The following is a 24,807-nucleotide window of genomic DNA, read 5'->3' on the forward strand; positions in this document are numbered from 1 at the left end:
AAATTAGGGAATCAGGAACACGAATATTATACACAATAACAGAAAGTAAAGACTAAGTCAGGAAAAACATGTGCAGGTATTGGGGGTGGGGTGGACAAATAGTTTCTGTAATTAAGCTTTGAATATGATTCTGAGATCCTTGAGAGGTCAAAGGCCAAAGGTCAGTTACATGGTTTTCACCATCAGAGAAAAGAGTAAGTCCTGTAAGACATGATGTGTGGAACTTGAATGCCCTTAGTCCCACCAGATGTGGGCACAGTGAATGACTTTTCCATTAATAATATACTTTCCTCTAACTTCTGGCCCCACTTGTCAGTCTTGGCACCTTATCTTTCACTTACTGCTCTTCACTGCTCTATATCTTTATATTTCCTTTAGTCAGCCTCACAAACAGTAACAATGGCAACCACCAGACAAGAACGATTGCCTGTGGACGTCTGTTTGTGCAGACAGTCACCCATCTCCTGCTAATTAGATGAAATGAGATTTGGGATCCCATTTAGGCTCTCCTGTGGAAAGTGTAGGATTGCGTCCATGTGTCACTAATAAGAAACCATTTAAAAGGTGGAAATGTGGCCCCTTCCCCAGCTTTGCCTTGGCTCTAGGCTTTTTTTGCCATTGTGAAACCAAGGTTTCCTTAGTGTTCTTAACAAATAAAGGTGGCTGTCTTAGTCCACTTAGGCTGCTTAGCAGAATACCATAGATTGGGTGGCTTATAAATGACAAACATTTATTTCTTATTTACTTCTCTGCTGGTAGATCTGATATCTGGTGAGAACCCACTTCCTGGTTCATAGATAGCCATCTTGCTGTGTACCTCACATGGCAGAAGGAATGAGAGCACTTTCTAAAGTCTCTTATAAAGGCACTAATCCCATTCATGAAGTCTCTACCCTCAGGACCTAAGCACCTTCCAAAGGCCCCAACTCTGAATACCATCACATAAATTTCAACACATGAATCTGAGGGCACACTCAGTCTATAGCAATGGCAGATTCCTCTCCTGCGCAGTGGGGTGGGTATGGACATGGGGAGTTCAGATCTTTTTTGTTAAAATTGGACTCCTTTTTAAGTTGCCTATTTTGAACACAGCTAAAGTTCCTTGAGTAGGAAGGATAATGCAAAGTTAGGGAGCTAAGAAACCATGAGTTTACCTGCATTTGGGCTGAGGAATAGACTGCTGACCAATAGCCTGCTATGGTTTCTTCCCTCCTTCCTTTGCAGACCTCCTCAAACTGCACCCCACAGATCCTCAGCAGAGTATTAACCCTTGTGCTAAGCATCATCATCTTTTATTAATTTGTCTGTCTCTCTTTCTGGGTTCTACAGTTGCTTGAGGGAAGGGATTTTTGTCTTTTATCTCAGTATCACCAATTCCTAGCAGATTCTTAGTTCCAAAAGGGCAGAAAATCCATTTTGTTATTTTCTGTACCTCATGCTCAGTCTCTAATAAGTATTTGTTACAGGAATAAATAAATTAGCCAGCAGATTGTAGGCACTGAGTAAGTATTTGTTCAATTAATGAATTGTACGTGGAAATTAAATCTTTTATGCAATTGGGGAGTTAACTATCTTGAGAAACATTTAATATGTACAGTGTAAAGTGATTATCTTATCACTTAAAATCTCTAGTTCTGCCTTTAGGCTTTTCTGATTATACAAGTTATGCATGTGCCTTGAAGAAAATCCAGAAAACAGCAGAAAATAAAAATGAAATTATGAACTGTTAATATTACCCCACTCATACTTCACATGCAACTTTTTATGTGCTTTTTACTTGATCATGAATATTTTTCAACATCATTAAATCTTTTTGGTTAACATCTTTTTTAATGGCATTGCAATATTCTGACTTATTGATGTGGCCTAATTAATTAATTCTAATGTAGGCTGATTTTGAGTTTTCACTGTTATAAATAATATTGCAGTGAAAACTGAATATAAATTTCTGACTATGTTTCTGTGTACTTAGAATAGATTACTAAAAATCTTCTTTTTCTCCCAAGTTGTCCAGGGCAGTGTACTGGTACATTCTGCTTTCCATTAGTGACCCTGGGTAAAGGTAAACACAGTTACCAGGTATTAGCTTACCAATTGTCCCTTTTTCACGATAGTGACCCAATAATTTCTACCATTCTAGCCTTGTGATCTCAGGTATTGCACTGTTATTTCAGCCAACCTTGCGATGCCTGCCCCCTCTCCAGGACGGTCTGGGTGCTCTGGACATTTCTTTGACATCCAAAGAAGGGTTTTGAGAAGGGAGATTGATGGGGTCCATTTAGGAGTATGCTCTTTAGGTGGAAAGAATAAAAGGTAAGTGCATTTTTATGATAGCTTTCAGTCATCCTGAACACCTATCGACCTAACCAACCCCCTGAGTTTATGCCCCTTGTAACCCTCTGAAGAGTATTCTGAACTCACACAAACTCAAGGACATGCTGAGTCTATAAACACAGCATGTGGCAGTACGTCATCCTTTCCTCTTTCTGCCTAAAATATCTCATTAGAGGAGGAGATGGGTGTACTTTAGCCCAGCACACTACCTAATGAATGCCAGCTTCTATAGCAGGAGGAATAGCTTATCTTGACTGTCCAGAGGCAGTTCTTTTTGTGGCCAGGACCTAAGTAGCTATAGTAGATTTTAAAATGGGCTGAATAGAAATTGTGAGGCTAAAGACACAGACCTGGTCCTGGTTATGAGCTCTGCACTAGGAAGGCTCCTGTGTAAATCCTTGTGCTGCTGCCCTATGATCTCCACCTGCACTGGGATACAGGCTGAGTGGTCTGCATAATAAACCAGAGCTAATGGCTCGGGATGGCACTCAGCATGGTCACATGGCTCAGAAGAGGGTCGAGAGGGACAGAATGCCAAGGGCCCACTTCTGTTTTTAGAAATTTTATGGGTTACAGTTCTCTGAGAGGTCGGCTGGTCCAGAAGAAAGAAAATCTTTAGGAAGTCAGCGTAATTGAAGTCATGTGTTGGGAAGCTGCATATCCCAGGTATGAATTGAGCACAGAGCCAAAGACAGGGTAAGAATGTTGGCAGACGGAGGGTGTAGGTCACCATTAATATGCCCAAGTTCATAGCCAACCAGTAGTTCATTCTGCTACTCTGAGACTTTTTGTTTGGAAGCAAACAACTCCCCTCCCACTTTTTCTGGAAGTCAGTGACAGGCAGGATTAAAGTAGACATGTATTAATTAATAGCATGAACTCTAAATAAATGATACACACACTTAACTGTAGCCCAAACACTGCGGTTTAAAAGAATATCACATGGCCAACAACCCTTGCCAATATATTTTTACAAGGCTGTTAAATACTGCCAACACTTTGCAATGTTGAGCCAAATTGCCCTGGAATATTGTGGTACAGGCACAACACCATGTTTTTGTGAAAGACTGGAGATGCCAGGGGAACAATCCATATAGTTCATGAACGTGTCAGCAAGAGCCAGAATACATCGGTGGGAGCCAGCCTCTTAGTGCTGAGGGTTTCTCCTCTGTACCTCTGATGGCTGTGGGCATAGAGTTCGGCTGAGTGGGACATCGCATTTGGAGGCAGGAAAGCCCAGACCTGGGTCTGTCTTTCAAAACCCCAAGAATATTTCTCCTAACTAGAGCTGGGAACTTCTCCCAGCCTAACCTTTGCCTGAGTGCATGCTGCCCTGTAAAGTGCCAGTGATCTTTTCCAAGAGCCAATCTCAACACTGGCTGGAGCTCAGCTTTCAGGAGCCCGGAGCAGGTCTCCTTGAGATCATCAACCTTAAAACAGGCCCAGCATCCACCAGACGCTTCCTGCATCTGTGCCAGGCCAGGCTGCTACCTGCCTTAATTAATAGCTGTGCCCCCTGTCCCCTTCCGGAGCAGCACTGCTTCCCAGCCCTCCCAGTGTGGCTTCCTTCCTGCCTCACTGAGGCTCCTCTTAGTTCCCTGACATTTAGCCAAATTTCACGATTAGGCAGCTGTGGTTCAGGCTGCACTTCAGTACTAGGAGAGGCAGAGGCCCTGGAGTTTGGCTAAGGTTTGACTGGTAACCAAACCAGATTAGAGCTGAGAGGCTGCCATGTGGGCAGGCGGGTTACTCACATCTGGCTTTTTCCTGAGGTTCTCCACACAGCTGGCTCTTGCCTCATGTAGCACACCTTCTCCCACAGTGCAACCGGAAAGGTGTATGTGCTGCTGAGCGAAGGCATTGAGAGTTACTGGGGAGCAGCAGCGATGCAGACCATCAACATAAGCATGTGCACTTGCCACGGAGCGTGGGCAAGTGTGCCATAACTGTTGACTGAATGAAGAGACCAAAGATTTCTGCCACAGGAAACACTGTGAGAGATGGAAAGAGGAACTGTTTTTTATACTAGAAAATGTAGATAACTAGTCCTTTTCCAGGCAGCCACCACGCTCCCCAGCCCAACCTCCACCCTCTGAAGGAAGGATGATCCAGAATATGTAAGGCTACATTTGCCTTTTCCTTTCCCCCCTTGCTGTTTTTCTGCTATTAAGACTAAGTTACGATGACTGAGTAGGGAAGGAAGAGGACTTGACCTATGGGAAGTCCTTGCCAGATGGAAAAAGGAGAGGTGACTGCTCCTTCCTTCATAGGTGGATATAAAAGTGGGAGGGGGCATGAAGTGGAAGGTCAGGGGTCAGCTGTGAATGTCCTGGTGACCATCTGCTGTGGCTAGGTGAGGTGTCGGCAACAGGCGGAGGGGTAGATTCTGTTACACCGGCATGGACCCTGAAGCCCCTTCTCACTGTCCCCCTCTCCTCATCCACCCCAGCTCTCTGTCATGAAATGTTTTCCCGGCCACTGTGGTTGGAACCTGGAAATGCAAAATAAAAGAACAAAAATGGACGATGCCAAAACAGTGCAGTCTGCGCTTGCCATCTGCGAGTTTTCAGAGTGATTTTGCTTCCAACCTCCTCTCCAGAGGCGGCTGACATTATTTTCATATGCAGAGCTTTCCATATCCTGGCAGCCTTCTTTGGCTGCCAGAAATAGAGGATCAGGGTCGAGAAGCTTCCCCAGAGATCCGATCCATTCAAGAAGAACATCCTCTGTGGCTGCCCACTCCCTGGGACCTGAGCAGCACTTGCTCCTGGTGATGAATCGAGTGTGTGAATTGCGTCTGGAGGAGCCTCAGGCCTGGTGTGAAGCTGAGAGGGGCCGTGCAGCTGTGCTTCCGTCATCAACATCAGCCCAACACGGGAAACCTTCAGTGACCCTGTATTTCTTCCTGGAGAATTTGAAAGTTTTCCCCTTGCTTTCAACACCCTCCTTAGTCTGGCCCCACCCTGCTTATGCAACTTGTTTTTCACTTGCTTTTCAACATCCCCTCTTGAGTCTGGTTGCCTCGCTGGCCTTATTCTTAAATTTCTCATCTTCCAGGTCGCTTGGCTCTCTTCTCTAATCACTGGTGGTGCTTATCACACATTAATTCTCTCTTTCTCTCTCTCTCTCAAAGCTTCCCCTGGTCTCTCATGCCAATTTTGTCTCCCCCAACTCATCTAAAAATGCACTGAGGTCAGAGTCACTGCCTAATTCTTCCCGGAAGCCCTCTCGGTAAATACAGGCAAGGGTGGCACTTCCCTGGGGTTCAGGAATTGGGTCTCCTCCCTGGGACCCAACACTTTTAGCTGTGACGTGCTGTGGAACAGGCAGGGACCAGGCAGCTAGGTCCTGGAAGTGCAGGAGGAATGGGGAGCTGCTGGGTGACAACCTGGATGAATAATTCCTGGAACTCATTTACATGCAAGTGGAATAGGTCCTGGGTTGGCCACTTGGGCTCCTGCCCCTTCTTGTCATTACTCACCTTCTCTTTTCCCTCTAGGCTGTAGGGGAGGGCTGGAGAGAAACCATTATGTATGGTCTGTGGGGAAGGAATCCACACCACCTCAGTGTGCTGGGCTCCTCCCTGCTTGGGGAGGTCTCTGTGAAGGAAAGAGATCCTGCTTTTGGAAATCTGGCTGCAGCAGATGTCCATCTAAGCCTCTGCATCTCTGAAGTAGGAAGGGAAGACTTCTCCCTTTTTTTTTTTTTTTTAATTTTTTTTTCAACCTTTATTTATTTTTGGGAAAGAGAGAGACAGAGCATGAACGGGGGAGGGGCAGAGAGAGAGGGAGACACAGAATCGGAAACAGGCTCCAGGCTCTGAGCCATCAGCCCAGAGCCTGACGCGGGGCTCGAACTCACGGACTGCGAGATCGTGACCTGGCTGAAGTCGGACGCTTAACCGACTGCGCCACCCAAGCGCCCCAAGACTTCTCCCTTTTGATGTCAGCATTTGACTTCGTCTCACTGGGCATAAAAGAGGTGAGAGAAGCCCCAGCCAGGGCAGTTGCAACTAGCTTCTCCTACCACCAAGGAATCCCAGAAAGGGGCAGCAATCCAGATTCCTTGGTGCTAAGCATTCCTCTCCAGGGAAGGCCCCTTCCTGCTCTCTGTCCCTTCTCCAGTGTGCCCCCTTCCTGTCCAAGAACCTGCTGGTCCACACGCACTTCACTCCTCACAGAAGTAAGTGTGGAGCTCTTAGTTATACCCAGTGGCATACAACCAGGGGGCTCACATGATACTGTACATCTGGATAAAACCCCACCACCCAGTTTAGAGCTTGGTCAAGCATGGGTGTGAGAACAGGGAGGGGATACAGGGAGGGAAAGGGAAACCCCTTGGGAGCAAGATTTCACCCTTGACCTTGGGTCTCTAGGGTGGTCCACTGTCCACCTGCTGCCAGGGGACTGTGGTGGCTGCAAGCTTGGACTGCTCGTTGAGGGTAGTGAGAAGGTTCAAATTTGTTAGAAAAACCCCCCTTCGAATATTTTAAAATACTTGCCCTCTGCTACAGGGCATAGCTCCTGTTTTCCAGACCTAAGTTTGGGCTCATTTGTACAAGCTGTGCCATCGGAGGTGGAAGAGGTGGAAAGGAGAACTTCTGACGTTTGTGGAGGCTCACTTTGTACTACATGGAACTTTATGCTTATTACCACATCCTCACCAGACCTCACAAAAAGCCTTGTGATATACATTGTGCCCACCAGGAAAGGAGGGCTGAGAAGAGGGACATGCCCCTGACAGTGGTATCAATGCCCTCCCCCCCCTTTTTTTCTCACTCATGCCCTCAAAGCACTTCATTCCTGTTCCTTCTCCTTGTCATTCCTTGACCTTCCATGCCCGATCCCCTTGTCCCATTGTGTAAGTCCTTTGTTCTACCCAGCCGTTCTGTCTGGAGCACTCTTCCCCTGGATAACCCAAATAGCTCCTTGGCTAATTATTCATACCCTTCATGCCTTTGTTCCAGTCTCTTGTTCTCAATGAAGTCCACCCTGACCACTTCATCTTCATTCTGCAACATGTGCAGCGGGTACTATCCCCACACTCCTGATTGTCTTACCCTATTCTTTTAAATTTTCCTATAGTTCTCATCTCCTATTGTTTTTAGGGTTTCCTTATTTATGAAGTTTATTGTCTTCTGCTGAAATGTAAGCTGCTCAGGAACAAGAAGCTTTGTCTGTTCGATGTCTCCAAAGCACCTGGAATAATGACTGGCATATGGTAGGCTCTCAATCAACAGCTGAGCTCACTCAATCAATCTAGCAAGAGGAGAGCTGGATTCGAGCTCCCAAGCTAACCTCAGAAACCATGGTCTGTTCTGGTGGAGAGCACGTTATTGGCCATTCAAGAGATGCCTGTTAATTAGATTTTTCCATCAGACTGCTCCCTCATGCAGGGATACCAAACATATCCATGAGCACAGTGCTTTGCTTTGTTTTTCCTGAGGAACAGGTTTGCTGGCATCCTGCATGTCCTGATGAGATGGCATGCTTCTGGTCACAGCGCATCAAGCTCTCTCCTCCTTGGCAGTGTCCTGAATGGGCTTTCTGGAGACAACACAAGCTGTTGGGCCCATGCTGAGTGCTCAAGAAACATGCCTGAGATCCCTCCAAGTCAGACACCTGTCAAATCCAGAATTGGCTCCTGGCCTTGCTGGAAGGATTTGCTCTCTAGGAAATGATGGAGGGAAACAGCTGGGGCTTATGAGGCATGAGCTGGAGGTGTCAGGGCAGGACAGAGCCTGAGAGGGCATGAGAAAGAGCCAGGGGAGCAGGGGTACCAGGCACTGTCTGGGTGGCTGTTCTCTGGGCAGAAATGCAGCTGAGCCCCTGAGGGTTGGTTTGCTGTGATGGTTTTCTCTTTTTTGCTTTTAATTGGTGTCTAGAATGGAGGTGTTTTACTGTGAAGAAACTGTAATGTGAAGGGAGAACTGGGCCAACGCTTCATCAGTTTCCTCAGAACAGATCTTCCCTGAACTCCCATTCACCTGATCCTTTGCTATTGTTATGCTGGTGGTTTTGGTTTCCGTTTTGTTTTTCTTGTTTTTGTTCCTGTTATTATTATGTTGGCATTAAGGACAATTTTCATCATAATCTCAATAGCTTGGTAATAGAAATTTAGGCATTGTATGGATTCTGAGTGAAAGGAAACGTTTATATTTATTCTCATATTTAGCGGCTCAGTGTTAGTGTTTCTAGGATAGCTCGGGAATTAATGTTTTAATGAATACCCCTACTGCTCAGGAATACCATTCTGGAACATATTAATCCAGTCAGAGAGCAGCCAGTTAGGCTGGTATTTGGTCAACAACAAGCATTTCTTTCCCACAAAAGAGAGTAATGGGATTAATTTAGCATTTCCTAGCTTGTAGCATCCATTTAAACATAAATCTCTATATAGAGATCGATTGCACATATAACCATAAAATGGAGTATTTGGGGAAATAATATGATGAGGAAAATTGGAACACAATCACAAATCAGGCCTTGGCTTATGACATACAGGAAACCAATGCATGTTCTCGGGAACAGCACTTAGAAAATGGACTTAATGAAAATAAATCACTTCTATATAATTTCCCATTGCAAGAAGTTGACATCTGTAGATATCTCAGTATTTGGAATGGCCATGGCATTGTTGTAATTAATTCCAGATGATCCTGGCTGATTCAGTTTTGCTCCCACTTGATACACATTTTCTCCTTATGAAAAAATTTGTAACAGACTCTTTTCAAAGTATGTCTCAGGATTCAGATGGTCTCTTTTTGACAACCTAACAAATGAATACAACACATCTTTTAAACAGCACCTTGGTGACTTGAGAGACTATACTTGCCTTCCCAAAGTGTATAGTTTATCAGGATGCACTTGCCCCTGGCTGAGCTTACCTGGTCTAGCAGAAAATACATAGGGTGTCACACACAGTAGCAACTTCCTTTTTCACCTGTGCATCTCTTCCTTGGTATTATCATAAAAGCTCCCAAATGGAAAAAAAGGGGCTCACATTCTTCATCATACATTAACTGGGATCATGGAATAAAAATGAGCAATTTTAGCAAAATTCTCCGGATACAAATAGTGCAAGGAACTTACATTTGGGGAGCTCCTGGGTTAACTCGACCACCTATATTTACTTGGTGACTGTAGCATCTGTTTATAAGAGTGCTTTCCAATATTTTTCATCTTCTTTCCCCTTTGAGAGTCTGATTAAAATTTTAGATCCTCATTCCTGAAAAATGCACACACACTCACAGGCCCCATCCATGGATCCCTACATCAACAACTGCTCACCTGACACCATACCAGGAATTTCTTGTGTTTATGTTACTTGTTGTGCACTTTCGAAATGTGCCAAAATGCATTGTTTACAGTGAAACATGTATACATACTACAGACATATATGAATGACATTTTCTCCATTAGAATGGTGAAATGAAATAATGTATGTGATGATATGCCATAAAAAGCCAAATATGAGAATGTTGATAATATTATTTGCACTGGGCATTTAAAAATTCAGCACTAAAACTGTTGGTTGACATTACAAATAATTTATTTTGTTTGAACTGCTCTAAAATACGACCTTTTCATTCTCATAATCCAAATGTCTCTTTATTCTTATTTCCTTTTAGTGATTCATTAAAAAAAAAAAAAACCCACAGCATGCCTACCCTCCACCATTTATGGGATGGGTACATTTGGGTATATACCATATGGAAGGCCATTTGTGTTCTATAAAATGACCACTCCTCTGCAGTACTCTGATGGGCTGGTAACTTACTGTAAGTCCAACAAAGGTCTTGCCAAAAGCAATTAAGTCCTGACATGAATTAATACTTTTATTAATTAACCTAATTACTTGTTTGTTTAGCTGATTTCTTGTTATGAAATGATTATAGACCATTACTGTTTATTAATATACCACATTAGATTTTACATTTCCTGTACCATAAACTGGAAATAAAACCAGTCAACACTTTGCTAGGATTGATTATAAAGGATGTCTGTTGCAATCACCCTCTCATTCAGCCTTTGGAAGCAGATAACCACTCAGGAACAATTTATGAGATTGCTAATTCTTTTTTTCCCCCCGTGCCTTTGGCGGTAATATACAACTCTGGTATGGAAAGCCCTCAAGAGTGTTGTCTAAATGAAATTCTTAGAGTTGGGCAGAAAATAACTTATGAAAGGAATAACTTTGTTCCAGCATATGGTTTATGGATAGTGAGACTTTTGCTTAACATTTGGGGAGGAGGAGTAGGGAATGGAGAAGCTGGGAATTGGAGACACAGACTGTCTGAGGGAAGAGGAGGGAAAGAAGCATTGTTTATTCCCTATTTCTTAACTCAGTAGAATCACATTTGAACTAATGCATTCATGCAAAATCTTCGATAAAGAAAGACCTTTGAGCATACACACCTTTCAGTATACTGAAAGAATGAATGCCACTCATCCATGTGGATTGAACTCAGAATAAAAAAAGAACAAAAATTATATTCATACTGTTTCAGTACATTCAGGCTGCTATAACAAAGTACCATAAACTGGGTGGCTTATATACATTTATTTCTCAGTTCTGGAGACTGGGAAGTCTGAGACCAGGGTGCCAGAACATTTGGTGTCGTGCGAGGGCCTAATTCCTGGTTCAGAGTATTTTTGCCATGTCCTCATGTAGTAGAAGGGGTGAGGGGGCCCTCTGGGTTCTCTTCAATAAGGGCACCAGTCCCATTCATGAGGGATCCACTCTCATGACCTATCACCTCCCCAATGCTACACCTCCAAATACCATCACACCAAGAATTAGGTTTCAAAATGTGACTCTCAGAGGAATGCATTGAGGCTACAGCACACACTCATTTATTAGATACTTATTATGTATTGTGAGCTAGCATCAAGGATGAATAGGCACCATTATAATATTCTTCTATAAAAAGGAAAACATTACTTACATATTGTCTTTCAGCCAATCAATTTTGGACTTTGAAGTTGTTCCAATTTGCCTCCGAATACTGCAAATTTGTTTCAACCAATCTCCTAAATTGGATAGTTTGGTTGTTTCAACTTTTACAAATAACACAGAGTAGCAACAACTAGCTGAAAATACATAAGCAAAAATAAGAAAAGCTCCAGTCCCAATTCTGGAAAAAAAGAAAATGACAAAAAATTCTTAAATTCAGGACTCACAAAGCATTGCCAAACAACCCCATTCTGCAACCAAATGGTCAAACTTGGCAACGGGGACTGGGGGATTAATTTTTGACCAAATTGTAGTGCAAACTGGACTTATATTTGTCCAATTTGTAAAGTTAAATTGGTTTTGACAGGTTGTTTTGATCTAAATCACTACTAGACAGAGTTAGACTGGCAACAAATACTTCCAATATAATATAATAAGTACACCCATTTAGGTTTGTACAAGGTGCTATCAGAACAAAACGGAGCAAGACAGAGAACGGTTCAGAGGTAACCGTTTGAACTGGGCTTGGAAGAGAAAGCATTGCCATCTAAACCAAGTGAGGAATGAAGAGCAAAATGCTCCAAAATGTCTTTTCTTTGGTAATTTTTTTTTTTTTTAAATCACAGGATTCTAGGCTGGTGAGGACTATTAAACTAATAGAGTCAGTGTCTTAAAAAAAAAAATCTAAGCTCTCTCTCTTGCATGATCATTTAGCTTTCATCATTTTTATGCTCCACAAAGTAGGATATAAAACTAGCCTGATGTATTTGGGTTGGCAGATAAAGGCTTAAAAAAGTGCTATCAGTCATATGAAAATTTGGACTTAAGACCAATTGCGATCTAAAGCAGGGTGGCCAAAGTTTAATCACTGACTTCTTAGACAATCATTTTGATGGCCATGCTTTCTGCAGGTTTTATTCTAAGCCAATCTGCCCTTCTATTCTCTGAGAACAAGTGCTTCATGGACTCACAGATTTCTTCCCCTGAGTCTATTCTTTGATTGAAAGCACTTGTTAATATTTTTTTGAACTTTCATGGATGGGCAGATGTGTCTTCTCAGTAGCAAGTTGACTACTGAGGTATGAAGGATCAAAAGTATGTGCAATATTTTTGCTGTGTAGCTCAGGGAGGGTGCATTGATCATTGCAGTCAAAGCTCTCAAGCTATCAGTTTCTAGCAGCTGGCAGTCTTAGGGCTTGTTTTTTGTTTTTTGTTTTTTTCTATGACGAACCCTCAAGATAAGCAGAGATCCCAAATTGTGAGTCTACTTACAGTCACTTTTGCCAGATATTTACCTGTTTTCTCTCATATCTATTTCCTGAACATCCTCAGCTTGGCTCTGCATTTTAGTGAACTACATTTCCCAGATCCCTTTGCCCTGTTTTCCTGATAGTCTTGACCAATGGAAAGCATTGGTAAAGACTGGAAGGTAGGAGACAGAGAGAAGCAAAGGCGTTTCTTCCATTCATTGTGTTTTTAAGGGTGTCTCTGGCAGTGCTAAATCACCTTCATGATTCTAGCTCCTGTTGTTACGGTTGCTTCCCTCTGTAGTTTTGGTTCCCGCCGGAAAGTCCTCTGTTGTAGATCTAGCTCATGCTTTGACCATTTCTCATCTTTGATGATGTTAATTCCACCTTGTTTCTTTCCATTTCCTGCCGAAGACAGTGGCATCCTGCCATTGCTAATTCCTGAACTGACATCAGAATTCACCATCCCATTTGGCTTCTCAGCGCTCCTATCACGTATGCAACAAATTCCTTGTGTTAAACTTCTTTTTGAGACAGAGTGGTTTCTGTTTCCTGGCTGATACACTACTTGTAATAATCATAAAGATAATGACCATGTAAGAACACTGGAAATCTCACTTTAAACTGATCTCTTGACAATATCACGTCTACTCCTGAGGCCTCTGTCTAGGAATTTTGATGTTTTAACCATCAAAATCACAGGAAAAGGAAGGTCTTCCTGACTCCTTTTGAGGTGTGGGGTACATCAGTAGTTTAACCAAAGGTGTTGGGGCAGTTCCTAATGCGTAGTAGGGAGTCACTCACTAAGTGACTTCTGCCCATTAGAGCAGTGACTGGCACTTGATCTTGGATTTTTCTTATTGTCAAATGGATTTTTCCTTCTGCTTCCAGCTTTTTATAGAAATATCATGGGAAAAAATGTAATGTAGCATATTTGCAGGGTGGGGGAGGGGTACATATGTCTCATTTTTTCCTTTACACCTTTTACTCCAAAATAGAATAAAACATTTATTTTAGAGAGTATCAAGATTCATTTTAAACAGAATATCCTCTACAGTTAATCAATAGATAAAGACTCTGGAGAAGTCTTTGCTCCTGCCTGTACGTGCTGAAACTCCTATTTAAAGATTGAGCTGTGCACAGGAGCCAAGAATGCTTTTTGGTTTGGCAGTCTTTATCTGATCTTTGTGAGAGGTTAAAAGCCCAGATATACAATGTGGAAAATTTGAAACTTCTCCTTAATGCAATCATCATTGTATGAAGGAGACTAAAGGAAAAAAAACAATCTATCCTATACTTTTTTTAAAATGGCAAAATAAGTCCAAGTTCTTATTAAAATTCATTATATTTATTTACCTTTTAATCATGGTTTTGATGTATGGTTTTTATCTAGTGATTAAGAAAATCCTGTATATTGATTTATAATAGTGACAAAAGTCACTTTCAGATTTTCAGGGATCGATTAATCTCTGTAAGATTCTTTGTTTTTCTCCTTCTCTGTTACTTGTTCATTTATATGAACACTAGAAGTGAGACCCCTAGAAGCGAGAGACAAGATAAGGTTAATGAGGTGAAAATTTGAATCAGTTAGTCACCTGTTAGAATGGTTAAAGAAAGACAAGCTTGGGGAAAAGAAGCTGAACTTATTAGAAAAATATAATCATATAATTATTAACAGATTTACTTCAGACCTAGCTAGAATTCTTTGTCCTATTATTGGAGAGGACTACAAAAAGGCTGCAGACACTAGAGAAGGAGCTCTTTATCATTTATATCACAGATAGTGTCCCTTGAGTGTTTCACCAACCTGAGGAAGCCAGTCCCAGATGTGTGGGCATGCTGTTGAGAAGGCTTTATCTATGATGACTGAAATGACAACCCCATACCCCCAAAACAAAATAAACTAAACAAGCCAAACCCTAATGGCGTTGAAACTATGTGTTGGGTCTGTTCATCTTAATGACAGCGAGTATTCCAGAGCAATTAAAATGGAGGAACACAGCTTGGGCTCCTATGGGTTTTCCCTGAGACAATTGATATAATTTGAGCATACTGAAAGATGAGAAACCTGTCCTATTTTCGGTGAGTTTGCTTTTGCAAGTACAGTGATGCAAATTTTCTAATGACAGCTTATAATTAGGTATCTCACAGTTAAGATAAACACTAGATTATCCACTAAAAATAGAATCTACATTCAACTTTGAGTTAGTAGGGCCCAGCAGGAGCTGTGTTCTGTTGGAGGCAAACTTAAGATGAAAATTATGTTTATATATTTTGAACAGAAGTTTGAGACTTTTTATCCATTTCTTAACATTTTTTTTACTCTTTACCAAATGCTCTCTTAGTGTCTCCTATGTGCAGGATGGAAGGGCGCAGTTGGGTTGGAAACAGGTATGTGACAGGTGCCATATTAAGTCCTGCATTTATATTAATGAACAAGCCCTGGAATCTTCCTTTTTAAGTTTTATTTATTTTATTTTTTTGTGCATATTTGCCTTTTTCCTAGTCTTCAGCTCTATGAAAACAGGAAGCAAGTCTAACTTGCTGCTCCCTGGTGATTTCCTAGGACCTAGGACAGTGTCTGGAACATTCTTGGTGCTTATTATTTGTGGGAAGAAAGAAAGAAAGAAAGAAAGAAAGAAAGAAAGAAAGAAAGAAAATAATGACACCATAGTGTGATGCATGTGAATAGAAATGTGGTGAGAGTGTGACAGGCCAGGAGAGGCAAGGGGAACTTTGAGCATTTTCTTAAGCAGAATCTGGAAGCAGAACCACGAGTCCCTTGTTAGAGGCTAACACTCTTATTCTCTTGTGGTGGAAAGTCTTTCCTTCTTCCTTCCTCCCTCTCTCTACTTTTTCTCCTTCCTTCCTTCCCTTCCTTTCTCCTTCCCCTCCCTCTTCTCTTCCTTTTCTTTTAGGTGGGCTGAGCAGACAAATCAATTCTCAATCAAAATAACTATGCACTTTTCTTTGGATGTGATTAGTTTTAAGTTACTATAAGTGATTTTCAAATATATAAGCTGATTTGGGGAGCAATATTGTTCTTTCAGAAGAATTATCTCAGTAATCTTGCCTAATTCATAAAATTGAGTTCGTTGGTTTTCAAAGCTTGTCTGGGATGAAGACAAAACTAACAGTTCAGTTTAAAAGGAGTACTTAAGTTGTAGCCACTGTTTTATTTTCAAGGGATTAGTTGAATACATCAATGACACAACCGATATGGTGTTCTTACCAGTGCAACAATCATGCGGGGTGATCTCTATTTCTTTGTCTTCTCATGTCAGAAAATAAATGCTAAATTCTGACCTTGGAAGATAAGCAATAACATGTGTTTGACACAGCCTGATTGAAGAATGGCATCCAAAAAAAGCCTAGGGTAGCTGGAAACAGCAGGCAAAGTAATAGCAAATGTGTTGTCATAACAAAACAAGCAGGAGGCTTCTCGAGGTAGAGATGATTCTTTCATTGGATGTAAAAGCTGAAAATAGGGGCTGGAACTTATGGATTAAAGGTATCATCCAGCCAGGTATAGAGCCAAGAACTTGTACATATATTAGTTATTTTAATTCTCAGGAAGTAGGTACTGTTACTCCCATTATATAGATGAGGAAACTAAGGTTTTGATGCTTGTTATCTGGGTGGAGAGGACTCTAGTCCATACACAGAAAGGTCCTGCTGTTTCCTGGTCCAGCATTCACGACAGACATCATTCAAGGCATAACTTAATTGCTACACATAGGCTAATTGCTCCTCTCACTTTACAGATGAGGGAACTGAGATGTGAAGACTTTGGTGCTTGTTCCAAATCAAACAGGAAGTTGGTAACAGAGCTAAGTTTAGAATTCAGTTGTCTTGATTCCTAGGGAAGTCAACTTCCCATTGGCCTAACTGCATTTACTTTCTACTATTCCTTCTATACTGTATCATATAAAGAAGAGAGACTAGAGGGACTTAATTTGTTATATGGCAGAACTTAAAATGTATATAATTTGGGGGTTCTGGTTAAGATTACGTAAGACACAAAGTTATCAGTTTGGCAATAGCAAGACAGAAGAGGAATATGAGTGTCAGTAAAATGTACTCAGGGTTATATACTCAGTAAGGTTAAAGTGTGTATTGTGATGAGATTTTGCACCCAGAAGGGAGAGTGTTTTTTTGTCACCAAATAGAGGCTTGGGGTTACAATGAGCCAAAGTCATATCCATGAGATGGGACCAATAACACTGTGCCTACGTTAAGTTGATATGGTGGTCTCCCATCCCGCTTTTAAGCCACGTGCCTCTACTTTGTACAAAAAACTCCAAAGGAGTTGCAAAGTCAGGAACAAAGTTCCCAATGATTCTGTGAAGGAGGATCTTTCACTTGTTTCTCCTGGGAGAGTTAAAAAGCAAAAGAAAACAAAACTCTCAGGTGCCAGTAGTTTTGGAAAATGCGGTCTGAAAGCAGTACATTTATGGCCCTATTTGCAGAATTATGAATTAATGTGTGTTCATAGCCTAAGGCCAAAATACCCCAGTATGTGGAGAAGTTTTTTTTTTTTTTTTTTTTTTTGAAAAAAGCTATATACATTTATTACTGTTTTCCAAGGTTTCGTGGTAATTTGCATTCACTGGAGAATTAAATGGATCTGTGACACAAATTTACATTCATTTATTCAGTAAGTAATGGCATGTTTTAGGGGGTTCAAAGTGATCATCATCATGGTGAGCCAACAAATCTGATGATTAGCATTGCAATGAATGCAAAAACACAAGGCACAGGGGATAGAAAGGAGAAATGAAGGTGCCCTTCAGAGGTTGTTTCCAAGAACATCTTATATATTTACATGGCACAGGGCAAAACTAGGAATTCTGTGTAGTTTGTGCAAGTGATAGTCGTGTTAAAACTCAGCAAGATCCAAAGATAAGATTTGAGAACTGACTTTAGAAGCAGCTATTGGGAAAGAAAGCAAAGGAAACTCACTGAATTAAAAAAAAAAAAAAAAAAAAGCAGTGATTGAAGTTAATACTTTTGAGAGTACCTCAATAAGAATTACATTTGAAAATCCAATGTGAATCTGTTTCCAAAACATTTAGGGGTATGGCTTTTTGCTCAGAAATGCTTTCTGTAAAAGGACAAATCTCTGTTTCCAAAACGATGCAAAATGCGTTTCGAGTTGTGCTTAAATCTCGGAGTAGAAACAAAATATGCTTGTCATGACTTGCTAACTTATTATTTCTTCTGGGAGGGTTGGGACTTATAATTCCCAATTTATACAATTGTATAGCTTACAATTGTGGTTTCCAACTTTAGCATGCTCAGTAAGAACAAAAAGAGCTAGTGGTGGACTTCACCACAATTTTGATCTGCTAAGTTTAGGGAAAGTCTGTAAAATCTGCATTTCAATAGGACTTCCAAGAAACTCTGATATAGGTGAATAGTTATATCTTGAAAAAGAGCCTTAGACCAGTTTTCAAGGGTGAGCTCTGAATTTACACCTTTATTTTGGAGTGGCTGGATGAATACAATATATTGTTTGTTTTTTATTACCATAAATCTTACCGAATCCCTGTGTCTGGAAGCACAGGACAAAAAAACAGTTCCTGTCCTTGGGAAAAATCCCCCAGTTTTCTCATATTTAAAGTAAGAGTTAGACTAAATGCTGTCTAGACTCTTATGTAGTTCTGATCCTTTATATGCATACCTGATGCCTGGCAAATATTTCTTGAAGATTATGACTCATGTGTTGGCCAGTGTGGATAGAATGAGCCAGGAAAAAACAGAAATCAGTCTTTGGGACATTAAATCAATTAAAAAGATTAAATAAGAACCCCACCCCCACCCCCCCCATTTTAGTCCAACTGAGGGATCTGGAACGGCAATTAGATGATATACAAACTCTATGCTCAAATGAGAAAAGATTTATCTAGTTTTCTTAAAATGTTTAGCAACTGTCTATATATAATTATCAGAAATTAGATGTATTGAGTGCCAAGCTGCCATCTCTGTGGATGGTTGATGGTTAGTATAATAAGAATCATGTTTACAATATCCTTTAATAATTCTGTCAGCAATGAGTAGACAGAGCAGGCATTATGTGTGTTACAAATAACTCAGAAGGTTCCCATTTGAGTAGCTATATGTTAAGTGAAAAACCAATTCCTTTGCTTGATGCTGCAGAAATAGTTTTCTTATGAGACAGGGATTATGAGATTAAGTCATAGAAATAGGCTCTTCAAATAATAATACTGAAAAAACTCTATATTAGAAAATCATGACTTACATTTTTCTGCTGTGTATTTTACAGAGGGCCACACATAAGTTTGTAAAAATTTGGTTGGTGGAGAGTTGATTCTAGCCACAAACACATATTTACTCCATATTTCCTTAAAACAACTACAGGTAGCAATAAAAAATGGCCATCTTTATGATGATTTGTTTAAAGCAACATCATGTTATATAATACTGATACCTAATATTAAAAAAGAAATTACTGCTTATTGGGGCACCTGGGTGGCCCAGGTGGTTGAGCGTCTGACTCTTGATTTTGGTTCAGGCCATGATCCTGGGGTCATGGGATTGAGCTGTGCTGAGCCCGGAGCCTGCTTGAGATTCTCTCTCCCCACCCCACCCCTCTCCCCTCTCAAAAATTGCTGCTTGTTAAAAACCATTTGAGGGGCACCTGGGTGGCTCAGTCGGTTAAGCAGCCGACTTCGGCTCAGGTCATGATCTCGCGGTCCGTGAGTTCGAGCCCCATGTCGGGCTCTGTGCTGATGGCTCAGAGCCTAGAGCCTGTTTCAGATTCTGTGTCTCCCTCTCTCTGACCCTCCCCCATTCATGCTCTCTCTCTGTCTCAAAAATAAATAAACGTTAAAAAAAAATTAAAAAAAAAAACACTTGAAAATAGCCATAGCAAAAGTTAGGAATATAAGGCTCATGCATTCATTCAGTCACGACATTCACCATGTGCCACCAAGTGCTATATGCTACTTAAGATGGGCCGCCTGGGGCGGAGGAAAGCCAAACAACGTAACTTTCGGTTCTCATGGCGGTTAAATTTTAAGGGATTAGAGAGACAATAAGCAAATAAGTAAAGAAATATGTAACCCACACCTTGAGAAAAAGCCTTAGACTAGTTTTCAAGTGTGAGCCCTTGAATGCTAAGGAGAAAATAAAATAGAGCAAGGAACAAAGAGTGATGGGGAATTTTATACGAATTTGTCAAGGAAGCTATTCTGATAAGGTGACAACTGAGCAGAGACCTGAGTGAAGTGAGGAATGTGCCAGAAAAACACTGGGGAAAGAGATGGACCTAGGGGTATTTGCTAAGTGAAATACATCAGTCAGAGAAAGGCAAACACCGTAAGATTTCACTTATGTGCAGAATCTAAAAAATAAAACAAATGAACAAACAAAGCAGGAACAGACCTATGAACACAGAGAACTAACTTCTGGTTGCCAGAGGGGAGGGGGGTAAGAGGGATGATTGAAATGGGTGAAGGGGAGTGGGAGCTATAGGCTACCAGTTTTGGAATAAGTCACGGAATGACAGGTACAGCACAGGGAATACAGTCAGTCAGTGGTGTTGTAATAGCGTTGTACGGTGGCAGATGGTAGCTACAGTTGTGGAGAGCATAGCACAATGTGTAGACTTGTCCACTCACTATGTCACACACCTGAAACTAATGTAAGACTGTGTTAACTATACTTCAGTTAACAAAAATTAAAAACAAACAAAAAAAAATTGGGGAAAGATTTCTAGGCAGAGATAACAACAACCAGAATGTCTGATGAGACATTCTAAAAAGTCCAACATGAACTTGAAAAACCTAGGCTTTTTCATAAATATTGGAGGCTCTCCTGTAACTGAAGTTCTCCCTTTTCTACTAAGCTTCTTTGACTGCTCAAACCCTAGTGACCCCCTGCTCCCCTCCTCCCCCGACTTCTACAGAATTTAACTGGCGCCTAAATGCTGTTTTGTTTTGTTTTGGTGGTGGGGTGAATCTCATTTCCTCAACTGGATTGCAAACTTAAGAACAAGGATCGTACTTCATGCTATTTCTTCCACTAACTCCCCATCTCTACTCTATATGCCCGGTGTTGAACATATTTTGGAGTCTTTAAAAAAAAAATTTTTTTTTCAACGTTTATTTATTTTTGGGACAGAGAGAGACAGAGCATGAACGGGGGAGGGGCAGAGAGAGAGGGAGACACAGAATCGGAAACAGGGTCCAGGCTCTGAGCCATCAGCCCAGAGCCCGACGCGGGGCTCGAACTCATGGACCGCGAGATCGTGACCTGGCTGAAGTCGGACGCTCAACCGACTGCGCCACCCAGGCACCCCTGGAGTCTTAATATGATATTTGATTAATCAAAAATGTATATGCAAAATTTTTTGCAATTTTAAGTTTGTAATGAGAAATGTTTCCTTGTCCAGATTCTCTAGGTGTGGTATGGAATCACTATCAGGATTAATAATAATGACTATTATTTCAACTTGCAATTGTACGCACTCACCCCGACATATACAAAAGCTTACTTAAAAGGAGCAAAACAACAAATGAGGAGATATATTAAAAGGCTTTATTCACAATAGAGAAATTTTACAAATATAGTTTTTAAAAATTGTGTGTCAATCTATTATGTTTCCCATAACATTAGAGATTTATATAAAGTTGGATATGGCAGAATAGACTTATGTACAAATTAAAAACAATCAATGAAAAGAATGGGTACTACGTATGAAGGAGTCATGACAAACATCTTCGAGTTCTGTAAATTTCCATACAACTTATATGTGTAATATTAATTGTGCACAGTATACCAAAAACATATGCAGAAACACAAAATTAAGTGCTATTTTAATTATTCACCTTTCAGGATGTGAATACATATGTAAACTTAACTGCACAGTTTTGCTGAAAATGAGAGTGTCTACCTAAAGACTTAAGTTGTTTAAAATAATTAACACAAAGTACAACTTTAAATTACATCACCATAATAATCATCTCTCATCTTGTTTACGTTTTTGGTGTTTTGGGGACTTACGTTAAAAAATCCAAATTTTGGAATTGAAAAACTTTGTTCTTGCCATTGGCAGAGCAAAAGGTAGTACAATCATCTTGCCTATTTATATCAGGATACAAAAGGTACATTATAGTGCAGCGTGTACACATGACCTGATTTTAATATCCTCTCTGCTGCAGAAATGCAGATCACCTTTGTGCTCTTACAAATCAAACTGAAAATCAAAGAAAATAAATTAATTTAAGTTGCTAGTCCTAGGACATTCACGTGAGAATTATCATCTAAATACATATGGCCCAATTTTTGCAATAATCTTTCACACTTTGCTTTGAAGTCCTGGGAAGAAAGGACTCTCAGCTATCTATTCATTTCATAAGGTGAGCTGAAGATATGAGTGGAAGGAATTATTCTGGGTCACAGGAACTCATTAACATGGCAATAATGATGTACTAAAGGATCTTTTTCATTTACTAACTTTATTAATCTATTCTTTGACATAAACCAATGTACAGTACTGAAAAAAGAGCAGGTCACACAGGTGGTCCTTTCAGACAAAGGAAATCTTGAAACACTTTCAAAAGCTGAAACAGCTAAAACAATGGAGTCTACTGAGAGCCAATAAAATAATTAAAAAACAGTATGTTGAACCATACGAAATTGCTGATATAGGATAGTTTTTAAACTACAAGTGCAGCAATTTCATATGGTTCAGCCTAATTCATGAGGTTGCACTGACCTATCTGACCCCTCTAGGTTGAAAATGCAGGTGCTCAGAGTCTCTGTTCCTCAGTAAATGCATCATCATTATTAGCCCTTTCATGGGAAATATGACATGGGGTGCCACCAAATTTATTCTTGGGAAAGCCACTCATATCTCAAAATAATGCTTGTTCTTAAAGAAGAATCATATCATTATTTTGATCTGCGATAGGACTGTGGGGAAATAGGAATGTCCATTCCTATATATTGCTTTTAAGCTGGGATCTCTATGTTGAATTTGACCACACAAAATGTACTATATTCTTATTTGGCCTAAAAGTTTATTAGATTTTCTTCAATTGACCAAGAATAGATAGATACATTAGCAGAGCTTCTTTCAGAGTTAAATTCTGCTTCCGTAAACTGAAATGAAATAACTTACTACATTTGAGAAAGGGTCTTTTTCAAATCTGAAAAATCTGAGCCAAATGTAATGCTTTTTTTTTTTTTTTTGATAACAAGGAAAAAAAAACTTAAAGATGAAATACAAACTAAAAACCATGTGAAATACCCTTTTTTAGAGAGACTCAATTTCTTCATATACTCAGTTAAAAGCAAAAACTAATGCACTAAAAGTTATATTGTTTCCTTTAAAAAAATATAATTCCGTAATAACAGAGCTCTGCAAAACCTGAACGATCAACCCATTGTGTGGTAGGGAATGGGAGAAATTAACCAGGGCATGATCCAGAAATGACACAGGACATTTAAAGTAAAATTTGAGAACGAATTCACAAATTAGGAAACACTAATATAATTAACTAACAAAAATATACCATGGTTCCAATGAAATGAGGTCAACATGAGATGATCCTTTTGGGATGACATTCTAATTTGAATTACAATGTGAGTGAAGTATTTTAGAAGACATTCTATCAAATAATGATAGACCCGCATAAAGAAGCTGTCTGTCACAGTTGTAAGATCTGTCTCTGGTGGATAGACAAACCAGATTAACATAAAATTGAAAAGGAAAAAGCTTTTTTAATATTTAATTTATTATTATGGCTTTTTGCAACATGGCAAAACATTACAGCTTAAAGCAGACATCATCTCCTCATAGAGGAGGAAAAAGTTTTGCAGTCAAATCAAAATTATAATTAAGAGGTCACTGGTATACCATTCTATTCAGTTTAATAAAAATGATACACCTTCATGAACTCCAGATTACTTAAAAAAATGTAAAAACCTATGATCCACTGACTGAATAATAAAGGATAGGATAAGGAATTTAGGTCCATCTATGCTTCTGATAATAAACCTAAAAGACTGCAAAACAATTTCAGAACTTAGGATAATCACAGACCTATTGATAAAAATTCATCATGTGCCTGAATACCAGAAAAGGAATCATTAAGGTATGCAGTGAAGGGAATGGAGCAGAGTAAAATACGAAATGTCTTTTTATTTTTCATTGACTTCAACTTCCTTTTTATTCGTAGAGAGTACAGGGAGAAGATGTGCCTCGGTATTGAAGATCCAGTGTTCCAGTGGAAGTAGATCGTCATCAGAAAATATTAAGTACAAATACCTGGAGGGAGAAACGTGAGCATATGAGACCCGAGAGACTGTGTCAGGCAGGGAAAGCAGAAACACACAGCAAAAACCACATCAATGTCTCCATTCATCTTACGGAGAATCACGGACAACAGTCAAGCACTGCAAAACCCTGAGGCAATGCTGTCACTAATGCGGAACAGAGAAGCTGCTTTGTGTTTGGGTAGTAGTGTGTGAAAACCCACAAAGCAATTCCAAGTCATCAAACTTAGGTGATGACTGGAGACACGCCTGCAATTATTGCCAGGCATGTAAGGACGGCATTCGGAAGCGGTCGTACTTGATATTATTTGAATGTGTCCATGATGAAGACATCGCCAAAGAAGATCTGACCAGGTACCTCTGCCACATACGTTTAGAACACATTTTACTTACTTTAGTGTCTCTGCCAGGAAGAAACTCTGTTGCACATCGTCATAACTCTCATGTCTGAGGTAAACATCTCTTAGGCCTGAATAGCCTCCATTCACTCTGCAGTGATTTTCCAGGGCCTACATTACAAGGAAGAGGGAAAAAGATGGTCACATTTCAATAAATTGCCACCAATTTTTATTGTGAAATTGCCAAATTCAATAAAATAAGGATTCAAGTTGAATGATGCATTGGAAGAGTTTCAGGTGACAATTTAAAAGGCCACAAAATGTAAATGCATATAAAGTATGAAAAGTTAAAGGGCACATGGACAATACATCTCACCTAATTTGAAACACTTCTACATTTAATTTTGAGACAATTTTTAGTGATTTTTGTGAGTTTGGTTCCCGACCACTACAATAAGTGAATATTGCGATTAAGTGAATCAAGTGAATTTCTTCATTTCCCAGTGCATATAAAAGTTATGTTTACCCAAAATCTATAAAGTGTGCAGTAGCATTATGTCTAAAAACAGCGTACGCACCTTAATTAAAAAAATACTCTGTTGCTAAAAAATGCTAAACCTCATCAGAGT

At 40.2% G+C, this 24,807-nt stretch overlaps 1 protein-coding gene across 1 annotated transcript in view; it reads right to left on the reverse strand.

The window, feature by feature from the left end:
• Positions 1 to 21,076: 21,076 nt before the first annotated feature.
• MAN1A1 (mannosidase alpha class 1A member 1) overlaps positions 21,077 to 24,807 on the reverse strand; it is a 173,508-nt gene continuing 169,777 nt past the window's right edge. Inside the window, exons 11-12 of the mRNA XM_040474511.1 lie at positions 24,234 to 24,349; positions 21,077 to 23,832 (exon numbers count right to left, since the gene is read on the reverse strand). Coding sequence (XP_040330445.1) covers positions 23,706 to 23,832; positions 24,234 to 24,349 — 243 coding nt within the window. The 3' untranslated portion in view covers positions 21,077 to 23,705. The remainder of the gene's footprint in view (positions 23,833 to 24,233; positions 24,350 to 24,807) is intronic.

The sequence above is a fragment of the Herpailurus yagouaroundi genome, unplaced genomic scaffold (genome assembly GCF_014898765.1).
Source record: "Herpailurus yagouaroundi ecotype Mexico unplaced genomic scaffold, PumYag 139, whole genome shotgun sequence".
In the NCBI taxonomy this organism is placed as follows: domain Eukaryota; kingdom Metazoa; phylum Chordata; class Mammalia; order Carnivora; family Felidae; genus Herpailurus; species Herpailurus yagouaroundi.